Source organism: Miniopterus schreibersii, assembly GCF_964146895.1.
Source record: "Miniopterus schreibersii genome assembly, chromosome: 7".
In the NCBI taxonomy this organism is placed as follows: Eukaryota; Metazoa; Chordata; class Mammalia; order Chiroptera; family Miniopteridae; genus Miniopterus; species Miniopterus schreibersii.
The window spans coordinates 20,391,864-20,415,545 of NC_138108.1; the positions used below are offsets into that span (position 1 = coordinate 20,391,864).

The window sequence follows — 23,682 nt, forward strand, 5'->3', positions numbered from 1 at the left end:
AAACTTCAATTGATTTTTTGGTTTTGTTTTCCATAGCATCTTAGAAATAAACGATCTTCTTTTCTTTCCAACACCTAAGTGGCCAACAGAAGCACTATGTCGAGGTGTCCGTCTGAATGACAATGACACGCGCTTCAACCTCCTCTGAAAAACGTGTGGGCAAGCGAGCCCTGGCCGAGGCCTGCGTTAGCACGAGCTTCCGAGGGAGGACACGCAGCTCACCTTCCACTGAGCGAGGAAAAGAAGGGGACGACGTGTATCCCCAAGGGGCCGCCTTCGGCAGAGATCTCCACGCTTCTTGTCATCTCGCTGGGCAGGGGAGAGAAGAGCACAGATGAGTCTCTGCTAAAACACCAGATGAGGCACATTAACAAAATGATCTTAGGCTTATACCAACTACCATAAATTTAACAGCAGAGATAAAATCAAAGGAGTACATGATTTACTGACAGTGTTGCGAAGATTCGGGAAATAAAATGCATCAAAGAGTATCTGATTTCTTATTTTTTTCCTAGAAGAGGAACAAATGGAAATGACTACCTACAAAAATAACTTCCTACTTAATCTACATAAATCAACATATTTAAAAGGATGCACACGAAAATAAAATTTCTCCCCATTGAGACACGCTTGAAAATTACTGTACAGATGATAATATACATAGAGCGAAGCACATCTATGTGTAATCATAATGTATGTTTTTTTTTCCCCAAAACAGAGGAAATATGAAATAAAATATGTATTTATTAGAAAAGGCATAGAATTAAATTTTATAACAAATGTGAAGCCACAGTTGGTAATGTATATGGGCATGTTCAAAGCGTCATAAATCAAAATTTAAAGTTGCCTTTTAATAAGGCATCAGTTGTATTCGATGGAATAATTCCAAATTTTCACCTCTGTACTTTTTTAAGGGGTAGAATAAAAAGTTGCAAAGCCTGGAGAAAATGTATTACAGAAAGAAATAGAAAGCCTGACCCGCCTAACCTACTCCAGATTCAGGGAAGGAGGAGCTAGAAACATTAATGGAGAGTGTGTATGACTGAAATATAGAAGACACTGGGAGCTTTTGAGTAATAAAAAGTGGAACTAACACGTTTTTATAAAGATGGAAAACAATAACCGTGAACAATTATTGGCTCCTTTAATCCCAGAGAGAGAAAATAAAATTGCCAGAGGAAAAATGATAAAGTTGAAGCAAACATCCCAGTTATGGAAATTGTAAGCAGGTTTCTATTGTTTTCTATTTACATGAAAATGACCTGAAACTAGATGTCAAATTAAGAGCTACAGCTGCTACAAATGCATTTCTGCTCCAAATTGAAAATGGTGAAATTTGGCTGCTTGCAGGAAAGTTGAGAACAGCATTAAGACAGCAAAATGCCTGATGAACTCTCTGCATGAAGTATTCTCTAAATTATCAGCAATCTAAAATAAATACATTAAATATATTCTCATCAGTGGATTAGGCTTATTTTTAATGTGTTTTCTTTGCAAACCTATTATCATTAAGAACTGCAAAAAAAGAGCATGTCAGTTTCCAACATTTGTGGAATATGATGGAATTTCAACTCTGATAATAAATTTCAAATGAGTTTTGCTCAGATATTGCTGATATATTTAAAACTTGTTCAGTCAAGCAGGTTATAGCAGATGCCTGGAATAAAAGTTAGAAACAAAGCAAATCTTAGAGCGATAATATCATGGGATAAAATAGATTCTTCTCTGTACTTTCTGTGTGAGAATGTAGACATTATATGAATATATGTATATAAAATACTATATAAAGGTATGCATTATAAGTCATGAATATAAATTGTTTGGTGGGCAGAGTATGTTATATAGCTTTTAATGGACCACAAGGCAATCATTTTTACGTAATAACAGATATACAGTGTATTTGAAGGTATTTAAGGAAGACTAAACTAAAAACATTCACATTCTAGGGTTACGGTACTGTTTTAAAGACTTTTTAAAAAAGAGACTAAAATCTTGTTTAACCGTTGAAACGTTATTATCTCTACCTTTATGATGTGTTTTTTTAGTTTTGTACTTAGAGTGTAACACTCATCTTTCCTAATAAATGTATTAAGTATCCGCATGCTGATAGATAGCACTCATATGTATTATATAAAGGCTTTTGGAATGTAAGTGTTTAGTCTAGCATAGATTTCAAGGCTTCAGCTTAAGAAGTTTTAGAATGGCTTTATGTATTCTCATTTTTTCTCTATTTTGCCAATATTTCTCTACCTCACTCAAAACCCCTTGTGTAAATGTAAGTTTTATGTATAATACCGATATCTGCTCCTTAGGAATTATCAATCCTGTATTTCCACATTCACTTCATAAAGTAAATCTTATAATCTCTTAAAGTAATCAATCTTATTTCAAATACTAAACTTTTTGGGGGGATGCATTTTTAAGGTTTGTTTCTACTTCAAAAGATTTTCTTTTTCAGTATTTCAGAATAAACTTTTGTATTACTTTTATTTATACATGATAGCACAGTTTTTGGCTTGAAGGATATTTAATAACTGTTAAACTACTACCATGAAAATATTATTATACCAGAAAAAAACAAGACTTTCAATCTTGTTGACTGTAATATGCAGGCACTTAGAGAGAATTAGATGTATTTAATACAGACAGACATTAAAAATTTTATATAGACTGTGCTTCACCATGCGCTTTATAAATTGTTATCCATTATTTGTTTCAAGGTAGAAAGAAATGCATTTTAAAAGAGCAGGCCTTGGAGACCAGTCCATAGATTTTTATTTATTTTTAAAAGAAAAAAACCCCTCAGTGTTATATATACTTGATAGAGTTCAATAGGAATCTCTCTCTATACGCTATTCATGGAAGACAAACACATCAAGTAGGGCTGGACATGCTATCTCATAGAGTGAAAATATGCTATTAATGCTATTTGTTTAGGTAAATTACAGAATAGAGTTCAGGGGCCAGAAAGCAGGATCTGAACACATTTAATTCTTTATAGGGGTGGGCTGAGAATGGACAATGTAGAAAATGAGGTGAAAAGGATATTCTAGCAGCAGAAAGAAAACAGGATTGGCTCCTACTTGTGAAAAACAGACAAAATATGAACTGTGGGGTAAAGGAAAATGCTACGGTCAAAATTGCTAACTTGACACAACTTTGTATGACACCCAAGAACAAAAGCAGAGAGTCACAGAGCATGAAGTCCAATAGTATTAAGCAAGCGAAACATTCTAAGATCCAAGCCAACTGACAAACTGATTCAATAATCACTGTCACCGGCTGCTACCCAAGTAAGAGTTTGGGGCAAAGCGATGGGGGGAGGTACAGAACCAGGGCTTAGAAATGAGCCAATCCGAGTGGCTGCCCTGCCAGGACCGGAGGGAGGTGTGACATTTGGTTCCACCCAGGCCAGAGACCTGAGGCTTGAGGGGGAGGATACAACAGGAGCTGCAGGTGCCCGCGGGTCTTATTTCTTCACAGGAGGCAAATGGACAGCGTTTTTTACATTACGATTCTTTAACTCGGTGACAGGCTGCTCGTTTAGTTGGGAGGAGACTGGACTGAGGGTAGGGGATGGGGAGACATTTTGTTTCAGAAGGAAATCATGCTTCACTTATGAAATTAGGAAGTATATCCTCGTGGTGACGTTCAGTGTCTGAGTAAATCATTTATACTAAGACCAAAAGCACCTGTTTCCTTCTGTGCACAATGAGGAAATTAAGGTAAGTCTCTAATGGAGTTATTGGTGTTAAAGAAAAAAATAGAGAAACTAACATATATATATTGTATGTCAGTGTCTGGTATATACAAGGGGTTCAATAACTACCAGTTATTTGTATGATTATCAGAACTGTCTGAGGGAACAAATAGCTTATGGATTATAAGGCAATAACCTATTTCAAGCTTTTTCAACCTATTTCAACTGGTTTCCTCAGTAAGACTTCTTAAAAAATTCTTTAAAAACTGTAGGGCTGAGGAACATATCTTTAGGATTAGACTGCTGACAGAGAGAAGAGAGAGGGTTGTAATAAGGGGGGAGAAGGCGGCAGTTGGTGGTCTTTAGGGGCTGATGCAGTTTGTCATATACAAGGGTGTGAGCGATGGGCTCCAGAGATGGACATCCAAGAAGAGTCTGCATGACACTGAAGTCTACCTGATGCTCACGGACATACTGAGTAAACATCTAATGAAGAATTTGCTGTTGATGGTGGTGGGGTTCACTTAATTTGCTTGAACTCAACAAATATTAATTGAGTAGTTCCAATGGGGAAGTTCTGCAAGGGAAAAACAAAGGGCCTAAAGAGTTCATAATCCAGGAGGCAGGTTGAGACAGGTAATAAAAAATAATACAAAGCAATAAACCAGAAGTAGTAGTAATAGTAGTATATTCTCAGTGGGAGTGAGCTATTACTACTTGGGATGCCATGGGCTAATTGCATTCTCATATCAAATGTATAAGTTGAATAATTTGTCCAGCATCACACTGTTCATATAAGGTAGAGTCAGGACTCAAGCTGGAATTCATTGCAGTCCAGGGCAGTGGTTTTAGGCCACTATGACATGTGTTTCAAAGCAGAGGCACTTTCTGATGTGGTTCAGAGGAAGAGGTAACAGCATCAGAAAGGGGAGCTGAAATCAAGAAAATCTTCTGGGAGGAGGTTGCATTTGAGATGGAACTGAGAAGGGCAAATGGATCTTCAACCAAAAGAGGTAGGCGAGCGGGCAGACAGGGCATGCACAATGAACAGTCTGCAGTGCGATTGTGAACCGGGATGGTTCGGGCACACAGAGCGGGGCTCAGAGGGGAGGAGGCCAGGGGAAGACGGAGAGAGTGAGGGGAAGAGAAGAGAAGGAGAAGAGAAAGAGAGATTGATTGACTGACTGCGGTGGGTAGGAGACAAGGGTGAACCATTGGTTTGAGATCAAATCTCAGAGTGATATGTCAAATTCTACACTGAAAATCCACACTTAATGTTGTAGAAAATGGAGTCACTAAAGGTTTTGGAACTAAGAAGCCGTGTGATAAATGCTGTGGTTTAGATATATATACCTGGCAGTGATATGTGTGATCAATTAGGAAATGGAAAGACAAGAGAGAGATTGGTACTGGAGACAGGAATTAGTAAATTATTGCAATAATCTATCCGACAGGCAATAAGACTTGAGCAATGATTATAGGAATCCAGCATGAAAACAAGGGGAAAGGCTTGAGATAGTCTCAGATGGACTCTGCCAATAATTTGCCAAATGAACATATATTAGAGACAAGTGACAAGATGGGATAAAACGTGAAGGCAGTTTTAAGAATGGAAGGAGAGGCAAGTCTGGAGGAGGCGAATGTGGGGAAGCGTCAAGAAACAAGGTAAGGTCAGGAATGAGGCAGAAATTGGGGATGAGGTGATGGTCTCTGGAACCCATCACTTGCTCTTTAAAGAGAAGCTAACATTGAATTTTAAATATAAGAAAAACCACCCACTAGACATCTCATGCTTCACTGTCTTCTTAAGATCAAAATAAATCAAATGGTGCTTCATCGGAGGTCAATATTGTAAGACTATTTGGAGACTACCCTCTAAGTGTTATTTTTCTTTAAGTAAAGGTGTTTGTGTTAATAATGGATATGCAGTTAATACTTATGTTTATGATTTATGGAGCAATGCAGTCTGTTCGTTCAGTCACCCAGTCAACAAATATGCTGCTTTTTGTTCCAAGACCTGTGTTAGGTGTTAGGAACCTGTTGGTGGTCCATAGTCCTATTTGAATGAATGGCATACAGTTACAATAAACTGCAGTATGTGTGATAATGATAACTGCAATAGCAGTTAATGCACATCCAGCCTTTCATTTAGCATTATGCTAAGAGCAACTGCCTGTAATGTATGTCATTTAATCTTCACAGTAAGCTATCTGATCATAATACTCATTTTCCATATTGAAAATATTTTTCAAAAGGTTAAATAATTAGCCTATGGTAACATGGGTAGTGTTCAAACTCAGGACTTAACGAAACCCAAAGGTTTTCGTCCTGAGGAATGGTTTGATAAGTTCTGTGGTTTAGAAAATGCATCCATTTATTTATCTGTAAAATGGAAGTAATGTGTTTATAGATTTGATATGAGTACATGTTATAGTGCCCAGAATACAATTAGCACTGCTTCAAATAATAGCTTACATTTTGTCCAACAGTGAATTGTGGGATCAATTAAAATGAGGAGAGACTGATACTGAAGAGAAGAGTTAGTAGGTTAATATAATAATCTAGCTGAGAGGTAACAAAGGCTTGAGCAATGACTATGGGAATTAAAACATAAGAAAGTTCAAGACATTTAGAAGTGAACTCTGCAAAGAATTAACCTAGCTTCTATGCCACCTGCAGGGAAGCGAGCCCAAAGTCCTATGCTTGGGCCAGCTTCTGTGGAAGTTCAGACCCTCCCTGCCCTAGGAGAAGGCTGACCAAGTAACTCCGCTCTAAGTGGCTTCATAATTCCTCCTCAGCTGTTTCTTCATCGCCCCCTATCTATAGCTCCAATGTCCTCTCCTGGAACTGTAATCTCCAAGTTTTCCCCTGCTAGGTTACATTCCATATTGTTAAGATTCTTTTCACCAGAGACAGTACACAAAACAGGTAACACTGGAGTCAAAAGATTTGGAGGCAAGAGCAACGGGTGTAGATTGGGTCACTAGAAGTTACTTCATTGCTCTGAACTTTTCAATTCCTCAACCTACTAAAGGTGATTATAAAACTCATGTGAAAGGCTGTTTGATACTCAAATTATACATGTATTTTAATTAAAGAATATTATTTTTTAAAATTCTTAAACTCCATTTCTCTCAATTCCTTGTACCCAGCGAAAGCTTAGCTAATTTGTTCATGCAGCTGCAAACCAAACAATTGTTCACTCTGTGACAGCTATCCACATAACATTTAGCCAAGATGTTAGCAAACTTCAAAAAGCTAACACTAAAAAAAATAAAATTAAAGTCAAACAGAATAAGAGTACTATATTCATCATGCCTACCTCCAAAAAAAATCTTATCAAGCTTCTAAAAAGACAAGGCCCTGGAGATTTTCTGTATCAAATTTTTATTATTGTGCAGCTCATTAGTCAAAGAAACAACTTATATAAAGAGTAATCATGTCATTTGGCTATGAATTAGAAGCTTGAAAATCCGCACAGTAAAGCAGTGTAATAAAGGATGGTTGCATGTGTTTGTTTAAAGCTGATGCCATGTAAAATGCTTGGCACCTATTAGTAACTGGGCTGAACTAAAGGACTATGTTGGCTAAATGAATGAGTGAGTGACCATCAACTTCAGAAGCATCACCTTTGGTGCCAAAGTCAACAATCTATGAAATACGGAATTCCTTTCCTTACGCAAAATTTAAAGCAACTTACAAAATGATACTAACCATGATGATGACAATGATAATTCCAATATAGGGGTAGCAACAGTAGCAAATCCTCACAGGGCTTACTCTGACCCAGGCACTGTTCAAAGTGCTTTACGTATATTAACTCATCCAGTCTTCATACCAATCCTCTGAAGGATTTAATATTATTTCTGTTTCACAGGTCAGAATGAAAGCAAAGAGAGATGAGTCACTTGCCTAAGTGATTAGAACCCGTTAGCAGTGGGGCTGGGAATTGAACTCAGGTAGCAGCTAGAGCAGAGCTGCAAATTAGTACAGAGAAGAGAAAAGTACCGGTAAACATGAGAGCGACTGGCTTCGTATAATGAGATACTTACATTAAAAACATGAAAAATCTTGGTTGATAGGCTGGATTCATTTTATATGTATCAAACAAAATATTGCAAAATTGTTAAAACTCAATGCAAAGCAATATTCAAAGAGCCGACGTCTGAGTAAAATACTCAACCAAAATGAACTCTCAAATGTGCACTTTGAACTGTTGCTCAAAGAGAAGAGAAGAGCAATTAAGGAATCCAGGTTGCCAAAGAATTGGAAGGATTGAGGCTCATTTGTATATATGTTTGTTCTGAAGTTCTCGTATCATATAGAGAAAATGAAAGAAAAGACTAATTAACTAATTAATTTCAGAATCGGGACAGGTTTTGCTCCGTTATTCTAATTATCTTGATCTTTTCTATAAAATAAAAACCACCATAAACTATTAAAGAAACAAACATTGAACTGAAGGAAAATATTCCATTCACATGGAGAGAATACCTCAGTGCATCCTTAGTTTTTGGAGATTTCAGTAGTTCTGTCTGTACACCATTCATAACTTCTCCATCTTCTAAGTTTTGTGTGGAATCCTGTAGAGAAACAAACACATAAGCATGTGGATGCTATGCATATAGAATTGGAAATTTGAATAAAACGTCTCCACATGAGAGAGTAAATGGTTATATACAGTATGCTCTAGTTTCTCTGAAGACTCGAAACAGGTGTTAATCTTTTCAGTGCTCCGAAATGTTCTTTTCTCTCCCGTTTGGTTTCTGAAATACTCGAATGGGCCATTTACACAAGGCAATATGTTAAGAGCTTTGGAATACATCATTTAGCTTCCTGCTACTCAACCATAAGCTTTTGGGACCAAATGTTTTCAATCAGCAAGGTAAAGGGGTACCAAGGGGAAGGTGCCATTGACAGGTGGTGATGTATTAGCTTTAATGTACTGTACTTGCTTGAACCCCCTGCCCCCAGTGACACCGAAATATAAAGAAAGCAAAATCCATGGGAAAAAATGCTGCCTGGCAAGGTCGGGTCTGCCAAAAGTGTAAAGGAATATTGCAGAAAAAGACATCTGGAGTTCTTCGTTTCTTAGGAGAATTTGATTCTGAGGACCATCTCCATCACAGAGAAACCCAAATGAACCATTTAATCTCCAAAATGGAAAACACTCTTCCACTGCAGGTAAGCGCGTGAGAGAGGCCCTTTACTCCAGGGTGGTGGCAAGTTGAGCGGGATGTCACACGGAGGAGAGGGCAGATGCTAGAGATCATGCCGCGTGCAGACTCTGATCTATGTAAGTCATTAGTCCTCTGTTAGGCTTTGAACTGTATTTTAATAAAGTACTTCTGCAGATACTCTACTCTTCAGAAGCAGGGTCACAAATAAATAGCTTTAGTCCTGGACTCAGGTTTCAATGAAACAACCAACCACGTGGAGAATGACCCATTATCAGCAATCACTCCTGTAAATGGAGCACTCCTGGATCTGAAAGTACCATTTCAACAACAGCAAAAGACAACAGATGAGTTAAGAGTTGGCCGTAACAGAATTAGGTTAATATCTTAAAGAAAACAAGACACAGAGTGACAACTGAAGCAGTCTGTCATAGTGAACTGAGTAAAAAAAACAAATGTATTTCACTTTTAGACTGAGTAGCGACATTTCAAAAAGGGACTGGTAGTTTTGTCAAGGACTTGGTCTACATAGATTTAAAAAAAAAAATTGTTATCTCTCCCCACAGAGATAAAGAAAGGGAAGGAAAATCCATAAGATTAAAGAATACTTTTCAGGTTAAGGCACATCTTAAAAGATGAATGTCTTTGTAAGCTTTTGAACATTCATATAATTATGAAGGGCTAGATATATGCTTACATAGGAAAGAGGATTGGGCAGGTTACAGAAATACTTAGGAAGAAAATTTAACAAAATATTTGCATTTGTGACTATCACACATGTCAGAACATCTGGTGACTGCATCTATGTCAAAATCATTAACTTTCTGATCTGCCTCTTTTACCCAGAGGGAGCTCCATGAAGGGTGAGTGCTCGTCTAGTCCTCTACATATTAAGCACATAACACAGTCTTCATTTAAGGGATGTTAATGGATAAATGAGCCGAGTGCTAGTGTGTTAGCTTTCTAATGCTGTTTAATAAATTATTCCCAAATTTAATGGGTTAAAAAAATAAAGATTATCTCTCATGTTCGGAGAGTGAGAGGTGTAGCAGCAGTTTGTCTGGGCAGCTTTGGGGTGGAATCGCTCAGGAGGTAGCCCTCAAGGTGTCAGCAGGGCCTCATTGCAACCCTGCAAAGGCTCGACTGGGCTTTGAGATCTACTCTTTTTTTTCTTCTAACAACTTTATTAAGATATAATCCACATAACATGAAATTATTCCTTTTAAAAAGTACAATACAGTTGTTTTTAGCTTTTTCAGAGTTTTGCAATCAGCACTAATTTTAGAACAATTTCAAAGCCCCCCAAAGAAACCCTATACCTCTTAGCCCTCCCTCACCATGTTCCCTGGCCCCCCACGGCCCTTCGCAATCAATCTGCATTTTGTCTCTAAGGATTTGCCTATAACGAACATTTCACATGAACAGAATCATAAGATATGTGGCTTCTATTATGTACTATAATGTTCTCAAAATATTCCATGTTGCTGCACGCATCAGTATTTCCTTCAGTTTTATGGCTAAATGACATTTCATTGTATAGATATACCACATTTTGTTTAACCATTCAACTTGATGGGCATTTGTTTGCACTTTTGCTAATTATGAATAATGTTGCTATGGACATTTGAAATAATAGTCCGTTATGAAATAATGTTAAGAAAAAGAAGTTCTTGTGTAGACACACGTTTTCAGTTCTCTTGGGAATATACCTCGGGGTAAAACTGTTGGGTCATATGGTAACTCTGTGTTTAACCTTTTGAGAAACTGCTATTCTATTTCCGAAGTGTCTGCACAATTTATATTCCCATAAGTAATGCATGAAGATTCCAATTCTCTGTATCCTTGCCAACACATCCCCCCTTTTTCCAAAAAATTTTTAGCCATCCTTTTGGGTGCGAAGTACTTTTTGATTTGCATTTTTCTAATGTCTAATGATGCTGAGCATACTTTCATGTGATTATTGAACATTTGTATATCTTCTTTAGAGAAATGTTTAATTACATGAATTTTTATTAAGTTGAAAGAGTTCTTTAAGTACTCTTACACAAATTCCTTATCATATATATATATATATATATATATATATATATATATATTGCAGATATTTCTACCATTCTGTGGGCTGTCTTTTCACTTTCTTGATGTACTCTTTGAAGCACAAAAGTTTTTAATTTTAATGAAGTTCAACTTACTATTTTTTTGTTTTGTTAATTTTGTTTTTGTTGTTCTATCTAAGAAACACTGCCTAATATAAAGTCACAAAGATTTACTCCTATATTTTCTTCTAAGAGTTTTATAGTCTTAGCTGTTAGTTTTAGGTTACTTGCTATTTTGAGTTAATTGTAATATATGGTATGAGGTAGGGGTCCAAGTTTATAACCAGCATATGAATATCTAGTTGTTCCAGCCCACCTTGTTGAAAAGACTATTTTCCCCCCTCAATTGAATTGTCTTGACACCCTTATCAAGACTCCATTGACCAAAAGTGTAAGAGTTTATTTCAGTTCTATATGGGAGCCTCATGCCAGTACTACACAGTCTTGGTTATTGTAGCTGTGTACTAAGTTTTGAAACCAGGAAGTCTGAGTTCTCCAAATTTTGTTCCTTTTCAAGTTTGTTTTCGCTATTCTGGGTCCCTTGCATTTCAAAACGTATTTTAGAATCAGGACATCAATTTCTGCAAGAAAGCCAGCTGGGTTTTTGATAAGGATAGCACTGAATCTGTAGATTGATTTAAAGAGTTTTACTATCTTAACAACATAAAGTCTTCTCATCTGTGAACATTCAATAGCGGCAGTTAGTTGAAATAAATGTTCTTTTCGGCTTTGTAATTACGTGTAGATAAACACCCCAGGATGACAAAGAAAACAACTGGGATATTTGCTATAAAGTTTTAACTGTCCAGTTTTGCCTCTGTGGCCCCCACTCCACATGGAACTTTCATGGTGATCCTTGCCAATTTAAGAAAATACCATCCTTTCTGGTTCAAATCAACATTCTGCAAGGTTAAAAATACTTTTCTCCAGTTCTAGTTAGATGGTACGTAAAGATTCTATTTATGTCAACAACATACTTAGTGCTCCAATTATATGGAAATGTCAATTAGAATTTGAAAGCAACACTGGGCCAATTATAACGTAATACTCTGCTCAAAGGTAATTCTGAACTGACTATAGTTGTAGAGCAATCATGTCAATAACTACATACTTAAAATGAATCACACACAGACTTATATGCCTAAGATGACAGTTGAGCAATCTTATTTATTTATTTACTTCTCATGAGAGACTAAGTTTTTATTCATTTTTAGAGAGAAAGAGAGAGAGGAAAAGAAGGAAGGAGGGTGAGAGAGAGAGAGAAACATTAGTGTGAGAGAAACATAGATCCGTTGCCTCCCATGTGCTCCCGACCAGGGAAAGAGCCCGAAACTGGGAATCGAACACGCAATCTTTTGGTGCATGGGAGGACACTCAACCAACTGAGCCTCCTGCCAGGGTAAGAGTTAAGCTATTTTAAAAGTAACATCAAAAACTCTTTGCTTTGCCACATCTATCAAAAAGGGCAATAACTATAGGTTATCATCTCAACTAATGGGGAGTGTTTGTCACTTGCCAAAATCATTTTTATATATTGCAGCAACAGAATTCTTTGATATTCTCTAGAGATGAGGCAGGCAGACAAATGCTTAGGGCACCCTGGAAGGGCACAGAGCCAGTTCCAAATTTACTTCAACAACTCCGTAACAATGCAGTACTTCAAGAGCTATAGGCCAAGGCAGTTTATTTTTAAACAGAATTCATTAAAATCATCTTTTCTAAATACTGCAAAATAATTGACAAACAACAATTTTAGAGTGCTTAGGATTTTCCCTCAATAAATTAATTACATGGTAAAATAGAAAATCACAAAAAAACAAATATCTAAAAGTAAAAATTATTTTTTCACACAGCTTATTTAAATGACTTTGGGAAAAATCTGTAAAACCATGATTTTTAAATTTGGAAATAAATGGGAAAATATCTGATTATGAAGAATTAGAGGTATAAACAACTGGTGCTTAACAGCCACTGTTGTTCTTCCATTTTAGACTTGAGAAATATTAACTATGTGATTTCAAATCCTCAAACTCCCCTCTAGAAAACAATGGTTTGGGAAGCTCTATACTTAATTTTATTAATAAAATTATTGAAATTTTTATTTTTAACGTTAACTTAAAATGGAGGGACGTAATCAGCAGCATAGTATATTAGGGCACAAAGTTATTTCAAAATGTATTTTGTCTTTGGCCACATTACAATCCTTTGCTCTCTGCTAAAGTTCAGCAGAAGGTCGTGTCTTGCCAACCAGGCAGAGACCTTTAAGAACCTTGTCCTTTACCTCCTTCATCAAAACAGGGAACATATCATATATGGTTCTCACAAGAGACAAGTTTAATTACTACAATTTTTAAAAAGTGAACATTTTTAGCAACACTTTCAGAATCACGGGAGCATTTCTGACAGCCAGAATGAGTCGGATTCAAACATCCCTGCACTATTTTTAGCTTTAAAATCAACACTTACATAAATATTCCCAAACCAATTAGCAGCAGCTGGAAAGTAAAGGTGTTTACATTTAGTTAGCAGCAGTGCTAACAACTGCCAGCGCTCGCAGGCAGCGTGAAGGGGGCCACGCACCCGCGGGCGGCCCTCTCTCCAGGGTGATCATGGTGTTGGCACCGGACTATCATTTCCTATTTCACAGTTGGTATAAGTCACTGATCTCATACAGGAAAGTGTGTTCGTATGTATCATCATTAAGTTCTACATCTCCAAATAAACTTAGCACTTTTGATAAAACTTTTTGGAAGAAAACACTACCCAAATTCTCACTGCTTTTCCCTAGTTGACCAGAGCTATAAAACAATATTATAAACAGTTTTACAGCTTTGTTTTTTGTCTCTCAGATGAGAATTAAAATAGATGCCCCCTTGACTTATACTAGGTGAAAATATACAGCCTTGATTTTTCACCCAGCAATGCATTTCAGCCGTATTTGAAATTACATGCCCACAAAATTTTAACTGCAATGGAGTTATGTTTCAAAAGTTCAGGTGCATTTGAAAACAAGATTTGCATTCTGAAAAGGAAACTGAAAGGTTTTTGTTTTGTTTTTTTGAAATTGCACATGAATTTCAGATTGAAAGTAATAGAAAAATTAAACAGAGAAGATCTGAATGTCATACTTACATGCCTGGTGCTCATACATAAACATAATGTAAATTTTAAAATTAAAATTCGAGGCATAATTTCAGAATATTTGTTTTACTTTTTAGAACACGAATATCTGTGCTGAAGTAAAAACAAGTTGTATTTAATAAGCACACATATGAAATGAACATGCATATTGGGAGTCAACACTGTTACTCAAGCATGATCTAATACATATTCTCACGCCTTAGTCAATGCACTTCATGGGAAAATCTCTCAGTTGGCTTCATAGATACTTCCCCAAAATGCTTCAGTCCAGCAATTTAACATGCCTATAATGCATTTTATATATATCACAATAAATAATTATATATAATAATATAATAGAATGTAAATTATATTATATAATTAAATAATTTATATAACATAATGTGATTATATATAATGCATATTAGACTTTATATTCATAAATATAGAAATTGGCAAAACATCTAGACATTTGAGAAGGGCTAAATTACAAGTTTCTCAAGAATAAGAAAGGCATTTTATTTCTTTTACTTTTAACAGAGTTCCTCAAACTTTAGCATGAGTTGGAATCGTAACCTGGGCCTTGTGAAAAACACAGATTGTTGGTTCCCATCTGATGTTCTGGTGAAGGAGGTGTAGAGTAAAGCCTGTGAGTTTGTATTTCTAATCAGTTCCCCATGCTGCTGGTCAAGGACAACGCTTTGAAAATGCCTTATAGTACCTAGTGCAGATCCTCCAAAATCCTGAACAACATGAATAAAGCGCAGGGAAGACTGTGCTGATGGGCTGGTCTGGTTAACTCATTTTGTAGCTAAGGAAACTGAGACCCAGAAAGGAGAGGTGACTGCTCCCTTTTCACTTATTGTGAAAGTGACAAAGCTAGCATCCAGGATTCTGATTCTCAATTCAGTGCTCTTTCTCTGTTGATAGTCATTGAGTTAATGAATGTTATATTTATTCATTTTAGGGATCATTTTAACTTTCAATAACATTAATAAAAACTTTAACAATGTCTTGGATATACTTTATCTTTCTTCCAAATATTTCAAAACATTTCACATGTAACTAGATGCATATGCATAACAATCCTAAATAATTTCTTGGCATTCTTATTCCAATTTTGTACATGGACATATTCAAGAACAAAAGGATTAATATCTTGTCCCAGGTGAAACCAAAGGTCAAAGAAATAACCAAGATTACTTAGGATTCACATCGGCTAAGATTTAGGTTTGTACGTAAGCATGTTAAATATATTTACCTTGTAATTTCTTTTTTTTTCTTTTTCTTTTTTAAATATATCTTTATTGATTTCAGGGAGAGGAAGGGAGAGAGAGGGAGAGAGAGAGATGGAAACATCAATGATGAGAGTCATTGATCGGCTGCCTCCTGCACGCCCCCTGCTGGGGATCGAGCCCGCAACCCGGGCATGTGCCCTGACTGGGAATCGAACCTCCATCTCCTGGATCCTAGGCTGATGCTCAACCACTGAACCATACCAGCCGGACTACCTTGTAATTTCTCCTAGCTACCAATTTTAGGCAAATAGGACAAGGAAACGATATATCATAAAATATTAAAAGAAATGATTTACATGACAAAACTATCAAGTGTTTCATTATTCTAGAGGTTGAGCTCTAATAATTGCATTTTTAAAGTAAAAAGCTATTTTTTGGGAACACAATTAATTAAATTATAAATAATCTGCTAACTAGTCCCTTGCTAATCTTAGAAGCAGGTAAAACCTGTAACATTAAACGGCAAGCTCAAAACCCTGGCTTGTGGGGTGTGTGAGCACACATTCACACACTCGCTGCTAAGCTGTGGGGTAAGTTACCAGAATGCACGTGGGGTAAAACTGCACTGAGTTGAAACAATTCTGAACTTTGTAAAATGCGCTGAAAGTCACCATCCTTCAGGTGACTGTCTCACAGAGCTCATGCAGTTGTGGATGCTGAGCTGCGCACGTTAAATACCACTGACTCTCAACACACTCACACAGAAAGTTGGCCGCACTTTCTGTTCATCTGGTTTATGTCCAAAAGATGCTGAGTGGTTAAACAGATTTAATAAAAATAAATTTGAAAGGAGAAAGACCACGGTATAGTAGTAAAATTAAGCTCTTTTCTAAGACAAAAGAGACAGAGGTTCCAACAGTTCTCTCTTTGCTTTGCCTGGTGACCATACACTTAATTTCCTGGCCTCACTTTTACTATCTGTAAAATGGGTACAAGAATATTTCTATTTCCTATTTAGGTATAAAATGTCCCAGAACTTAGTGAAAGGACACTGAATAGTCAGGCAGGTAAGCCCTTCTAAAGAAATAATAAAATTTTTTAAAAAAGAAAACCACTACTGACATCACAATCAACCTTTCACCTGCTCTGTTGCTCTTTTCAACAGAAGACCAACACCAGTGGGTATGCTGCTTCCAACTCAGATACATTCAGTGAAAAGCTGCTTTAAAATCCTTACCACTGTGGAACTTCAGAAGTTCAACAAGGAAATTCTGCAGCCCCTCTGTTAATGCCCATTGTTTCTAATTCACACTCAAATAACACATTTTAAAAATGCTAAAAATAAGAGTGGAAAACACATGTATCTTTTTCAAATACAAAACTGATACAAACATGTCAACAATGACCACTATGATTTTAATTGGACTATTTTCTCCACCCTGTTACAGCTAATTTTCCCGGTTTCTTTTTATTATTAAACTCTACAAAAGCACTTGAGCGCAACACTTAGGTACGTCAAAAAAAAAATGCTGTTTATTTCTGAAAGGGTGAGGAGACTGGACAACAAAGCATGTTCTCCCATAAGCGTCTGCTTCAGACCACACGCCCATCACAAAACACATGATCAAAGGTATTGTAAACATCTGCTTCTCTCCCATTTAATCTCCATTTAAACCACATCATCTTCTCAAATATTTAGAATACAGAGCTGTCAAAATGGGTGATTTGCTGGCACGAGGGCCTCATGTAACTACAAACCATCACTTAACGCTGGTAAATCTATGAGGACGCGAGGAAGTGGGGATAAAGCCACAATCACCAAACGTTTGTAGCTGGACCACTTTCCTTGTGCTGGCTGAAATATTTTCAGTCAGGTTTGACTCTAGAAAATGTACCATGTGCTTTCAAGTAAAGCTGCACAACTTCCAGCTTTGGGCAGGAGGCGGTCAACATGAAAACCCGCATTATTAAGGGAATACTTTCACGGGCACGTGCGACTCGCTCGTGCCGCACACACGCCCCTGCCGGTCTTCACTGTGAGAATCTTCACGAGGCAAATGGGCTGCAGAAAATTCTGAGCCAACAGATCAAGTCATAGCTGTTCCAGGAAGGACAAAGGCATTTATGTGTATACTTAGTTTATTTGTATGTTTCAAAAAAAATTCTCAAAATTAGGAAGCCGAAATTCTATGTTGAAAAATTCTGTATAGTCATCACCAGGAGACCAGCTTCACCACCCATCTTCATTCATGAGGCATGTTCAAGGGCTTTTTCTCACCTGGCTGGTGTGGCTCAGTAGTTGAGCATCAACCTAGGATCCAGGAGATGGAGGTTCGATTCCCAGTCAGGGCACATGTCCGGGTTGCGGGCTCGATCCCCAGTCGGGGGCGTGCAGGAGGCAGCCGATCAATGATGACTCTCTCAACATTGATGTTTCTAGCTCTCTCTCTGTCTCTCCCTTCCTCTCTCTGACATCAATAAAGATTTAAAAAAAGCCTTTCTCATTGCTTAGGCAGAGAGGTGTTTTACTCTCTTCTTACCCAGCCCCAAATTTCCCTTATCTGACTATGTGCACTTGTTTCTCTTCTATGACCTTCATATATCTTCCCACACAATCGCTCTGCCATTAGTTTTGTCTTTCTTGCATTTCACTTTGTGACACCTTTATTGGAAGCCTCTGGTTTTAAAAACTATCTCACTTGCTTCTGTTATAAGGTCTTCTGAAAAGAAACAATTTGGGCACAAATTTTTTTCAGACATCCTAGGATGCCCTTGAAGCAATCCTATCCATGACTTCTATGAAGAATGGAGCAGCAGGAGAGGAAAATGCTGTATGGACAAAAGAAGTGGGTGATCCAGAGCTGGCTGTGTCCCTGGTTTCAGCAGCATGTGGAAACAGCTTTAAATGAGGTATGGAAGTCTGAACTGCTGAGAGTACCCGTAGTCATGGGGAGCAGTCAGCAAAAGGTTTGTGATTTTTATTTTATTTTTGTTTGTTTGTTTGTGTTTTAGATATAAACGCACAACAGAGTTGAAAGAGATTATACAGAAGTAGCTATGGTCAGACCAGAACATATTCTAATCACTCTAGGAAACTACCATGCATTTCTGTTCAAGTCCCAATGCCTCTTACTTAAAAGTGTTTACAGTGCTTCAGGGGACTGGGAAAGCACTGCCCCATTAAGAAGATCTCCTTGGTTAAGCTATCAATAGCTAAAATATAAGCTCCATGTGGGTGGGGTTTTGTTCACTGATATAACCCTAAGACCTAGACTAATGCTTGACACAGAGTAGATGCTCAACAAATATCTAGACACACTAGCTATCTGGAGCACCTGTGCTTGTCCAGCATCCATCTGCCCATCCTTTAACAGCATGGGCACTTTCTTCTGAGCACTCTGTACAGACTCAAGGCCCCCAGGACCACCTCTGTGCCATGGAAAAGCTCTATAATGGCATTCATCTCCAGGTAGGCGATGCTTCCTTCACACGTCAGTCTCCCTTGCTTGGCTTGATGTTCTTACAGTGGAGAATGTGTCTTCTCCATTTTTGTATACCTATCACCTAGCACAGGCCTGAAAAATGGTCAATATTCCACTTCAGAGGTCTTTACTTCTAAAGAAATCCTTTCCTTAGAAATCCTTCCCCTTAAAAGCTCTTAGGTAATTTTCAATAGAAGAAAAATACATCCCAACATTTATGAATCCTCTACAACGTGCAGATTATTAGGCCGGACTCTATGGGAGGAATTCAAAGATGCATGTGACACTATCTTTGCATGCAAAGCTGCAAGCTAGCTGGAGCCATTGCCAGAGGCATCTCAGGCAGAAGACTTTAAAGTGGAATTGAAAGCTAATCTTTATTTATGGATTGAAATAATTGAAGTAAAAGAGGCTGCACCTATTTGTACCTGGCTGGTTATGTTTCTTCATATATGCTTTTATATTTTATTTATAATAATGTAATTTAAAATGGCTTTCATTATTTATAAACTGTATCTAAACCAATATTTAAAACCATCTAAGTTCCACAGTTGCTGGGAGCGTGAGTTTGTCAGGCTCTTGCCAGCTGGGAAAGGGACCCTGCCCTGCTGAGGCCTCCAGATCGTGAACCTTCAGACTGGAGATTACTGAGCAAAGTGGGGCCCGTCCACCTGAGGCAGGGCCGTGAGCAAGGCCCCACCACCGCAGCCAGGCCATTTACAAACTTTTGTTTAAAATTCTTCTCCTCCTCCAGCTATCCCATCTCTTTCGATCCAAACATGGTCAAGGTGAAAAAACCTCTCGGGTCAACTGTCTTCTCCCATTTTCCCTTCTTTGTGCATCTCTTCAGCCTTCAATGGGACATGGTTTCCCAAATGCCTCCCCACCCCTACCCCCACTGCTGTCAAGAAGGCCCTGAAATGTGCAAGCTCAAGGATGTCTTCAGGCATCGCCTCTGCTACGCTGACTTAAATGGAAGCTGACTTTGCCCAGGAGCCACTTCAGCAGCAGCCCTCTGAAGCGGGACAGGGTCCTTCCCCCCCCCCCCCCCCGGAGCTGCGTCCAGACTGAGATCCCTGTTTCCTCCTCTAGAACCTGCAGCCTCCTTCTCACTGCCTTCACCGGTCAGTCTCCAGGTTGGTCCCCAGCATTTCCCCCTGTCCCACGATTTTAATTTATGTATCTTTCTTCCTCCGTGCCTGCCCCCTCCTAGCATCCTGTGACTTGAACTTCTGCGGTGCTCTAGCACCTGGGCTTCGCTCAGCGCTTCCTTCTTTTTCCTGTTTCAGAAACTGGAATCAAAAGGAAAATCAGAGGTAAGAAGCCAAGGGAGAGGGTCCAGGCTCAGTCCTCAAGATGTTCGTCCACAAGATGTTCTCAGGTATCAAAACAGAGCAAATGGCATGCTAGCTCAGGGCTAGAAGCCCACAAGCAAAATGGGGTTCGTTCAGTGCACATTTACTGGGGATCTCTTTTTGTGTGCCAGGCAATGTGCTAAGAGTTGGAGATATACAGAAAAATAACACACACGTACACACACACACACACACACACACACACACACACACACTGCACCGTAATGAGCTCATTCTGGGGAGGGAGGAGCAATGAGGCTGAAGAGAAGACAGAAGTGACTCGACTTTCCACTGTTCCCCTTTGTATGCTCCATAATTCGATTTATTTGAGCACCAGTCAGATCCCATCTACACTGCTATCCTTTCTTCAACCTCAATACCTTTCCATGTGTGACAACAAGTATGTTAAATAGACTAACAGGAATTAACCATTCTCCATCTAAAGCGGTGTTTCTAACTTTTTCTTGGATCACAGTCTCATCTGCAAAACTAAGGACAATAATGCTTCCTCTCCCAATAAAGATACACGTATGCACACACACAGAATTCTGTACAATATTTCAGGGCTTTTCAAACTCCCCAATCTTAACTATGATCTCAAGGTTAAGGCCTGATGTCTAGCTGCTAACCCAAGCCCATGTCTTTGACAGAATCATAAGAGATTTGTAATACAGAAATGATAATGAATGTTTTCACAGACAGATCCTTAAACAGTGATTGCTACATGGAAAAATATCTGAATAGGGCCGGTGGTAGCTGCTACAGATAAAAAGCCTAAGTGGGCCCAGCCGGCGTGGCTCAGCGGTTGAGCGATGACCTATGATCCAGGAGATATCGGTTCGATTCCCAGGCTCGATCCCCAGCAGGGGAGCGCAGGAGGCAGCTGATCAATGACTCTCATCATTGATGTTTCTCTCTCTCTCTGTCCCTCTCCTTTCCTCTCTCTGAAATCAATAAAGAGATATTAAAAAACACACACCTAAGTGGATGTGGGGAGGGTATCTCACTGACCACACTTCCCCTCCACTTTCCTGAGACCCCCCACGAAGGTGAGAGGTGCAGTACGGACAAAGATCCCTTCAAAAGAGGTCCCAACTGCTGTGATAATTTCCGAAGCCTCCTTGACAAGCTGAGTCACTCCTGCACACAGGCTCCCGGCGTGAGTGTTTCACATCATGCTGGGGCAAAATTACAAATTACTATAAGCTCTCGACCTCTGGCCTGCATGCAGCATATATGACACTTTAACTGTTAAATCTGTGAGTACTAAAGGGTGATGTTCTTGTCCACTAGTCCATTTGTTTGCCCTTCTGGGATTGACAAATTTCAGCCTCCAAGGTTCAAATCTCTTTCTCCAACCCCTTCCCCAGGCAATTCTTAGAAGTATGTGGCAAAATATACTCTAATAAGATTTCCAAATTCACAGTTTTAGAGCTGATTCTATTAGACAATGATTTAATCCAAATGCCATCTTTGGATTAATCTTTGAATCCCATCCAGATCCACTAAACAGGCATAGTTAGTGGCGCAATTCTGTAGACAAGAAATTCAAGCAAGGAAAACTGGTCGTGGATACAATTCACAGGTTGTTTATAAGTTCTGATTCCTCTTACACAAGAGCTACAAACCAGCTTTATAAAGGACTTCCCCAAATCACTGGGCCAATCTTTTCCCCACAGCATGTACATCACTGCATTTCTTTCCCACTTTCCCTTTCACTGGGCCTGAAAAACACAGGACCTACACTCAGTTAACATTGTCTGATAAATGTCATCTGAAATCCTCGTGAAGTCTGACTTGGCTCCCAGCTTACAAAGTTGTAAAAAAGCAAGGCATGTCCAGCCACCTCGTGGTCTCTGTCTGAGTTTTATCAGCTTATTTTATAGTGGATACTCATATTTATTGAATGAGTGAATCAGTGTACAAGTGAACCCATCTACCTGATGTGTGATTGAGAACCAGACTACGCCCCATAGTGCCTCCCAAAGAAATGTGCGCCAGTCTGTTTTTTCCATAATTGCACACAGAAATAACAAACCAAAGAGAAACTGTATCTTTCTAATCACTCAGCAAAGTGTCAATTTATTAAAACTTGTAAATATTTGAATGTTCCCTGAACTATATTTTTAATAAGTGATGAACATAACAGAAAGAAATGGTTAAAAAATGAATCAGGTATTTTTCAGATCTATAATGGGTCACTTATTCAAGGCTATATGAACAACAAAACAGTCTCAAATGAAAAAAATAAATAAATCTATCTAGTCAAAGCTTCCCTTGGTCTGGACTACACAGAGGTTTTCTTGCTATTGAATTTCTGTTAAGGTGTCTGCCACAGCCCCATCAGCCAGCCTTCAGCTATGTCTAACCAGGGATGCAACCTCACACTTTTAATGAACTCCCAGGGTTGCGTAGGGAAGTGCATGCTTCCTGACAGATGGGGCTTTTTAACCTGAGTGGTGACATAAACCCCTCTCTTCTCTTACTACAAGGGAAACACTCCTGCTGTCGCTGAGGGCACTCACTCAGGTGATGTGTCTCTACAAAATACAGCAGATGACCTCTTCCCTTGTGAGGCAATCATAGCAGATTTAAATGACAGATTCTTCAAAAAGAATGGCAACAGGAAGCAAAAATAATAGTTCCATATAATCAAATACAGAGGTTGAGAGACAGAAAGGGAAAAATGAGGCGTGGCTCAGTTGGTTGGAGAGCTGTCCAGTGCACTGGAAGGTGGTGGGTCCGTTTCCAGGTGGGGCACGTGCCCAGGTTGCTGATCAATTCCTGGTTGGGGCACGTGTGGGAGGCAGCTCATTGATGTTTCTCTCATATCAATGTTTCTCTCTCTTTTCCCCTCTCTCTCCCTTCCTTTCTCTCTCTCCTTCTCTCTCTCTAAAAATCAATAAATTAAAAAAAAAAGATGGCACATTTTTTTATCTGGGCACAAATACTTGGAGCTTGTAGAAAAGAGGGGAAATAAGTTTTGCACCATTCTATATACTTTGCATTCTGAAATCAGCAGTCACTCATATAAATCTATATTATTGACATGGAAGGGTAACAGGATATGTCACTCCAAGACATGCCTCTTTGACATCAGTATGACTTTGAGCTAAATGCAATTGAGAACCAGAAGACACAAGAACTACTCTTTTCTCTTCCTAACTTCCTAAAAATAAAGTAAAAATTTCCCCTTTTGTGAGGGAAATTTTCATTTGGAAAGATGTCTTCCTACCACCTGACACAACAAGACAACCCTTACTTACCAAACATGTCCTTCCCTTCCCTTCCCTTCCCTTCCCTTCCCTTCCCTTCCCTTCCCTTCCCTTCCCTTCCCTTCCCTTCCCTTCCCTTCCCTTCCCTTCCCTTCCCTTCCCTCCCCTCCCCTCCCCTCCCCTCCCCTCCCCTCCCCTCCCCTCCCCTCCCAACTTGCTTCCTAAGCCCAAGGTGCCCAAGGCCCTTCTCCGTGGTTTCCTTTAAGATGGTATATGAGCACCAATCATGCGGATACCTC

The 23,682-nt window shown here is 38.7% G+C and overlaps 1 protein-coding gene across 2 annotated transcripts in view; it reads right to left on the bottom strand.

The window, feature by feature from the left end:
* PARD3B (par-3 family cell polarity regulator beta) overlaps positions 1-23,682 on the bottom strand; it is an 853,033-nt gene that overhangs the window by 404,153 nt on the left and 425,198 nt on the right. Inside the window, exons 5-6 of one of the 2 annotated variants that reach the window (XM_081143277.1) lie at positions 8,195-8,283; positions 223-345 (exon numbers count right to left, since the gene is read on the bottom strand). In XM_081143277.1, the coding sequence (XP_080999403.1) occupies positions 223-345; positions 8,195-8,283 (212 nt within the window). The remainder of the gene's footprint in view (positions 1-222; positions 346-8,194; positions 8,284-23,682) is intronic. The other variant, XM_081143276.1, reaches the window with a different exon arrangement.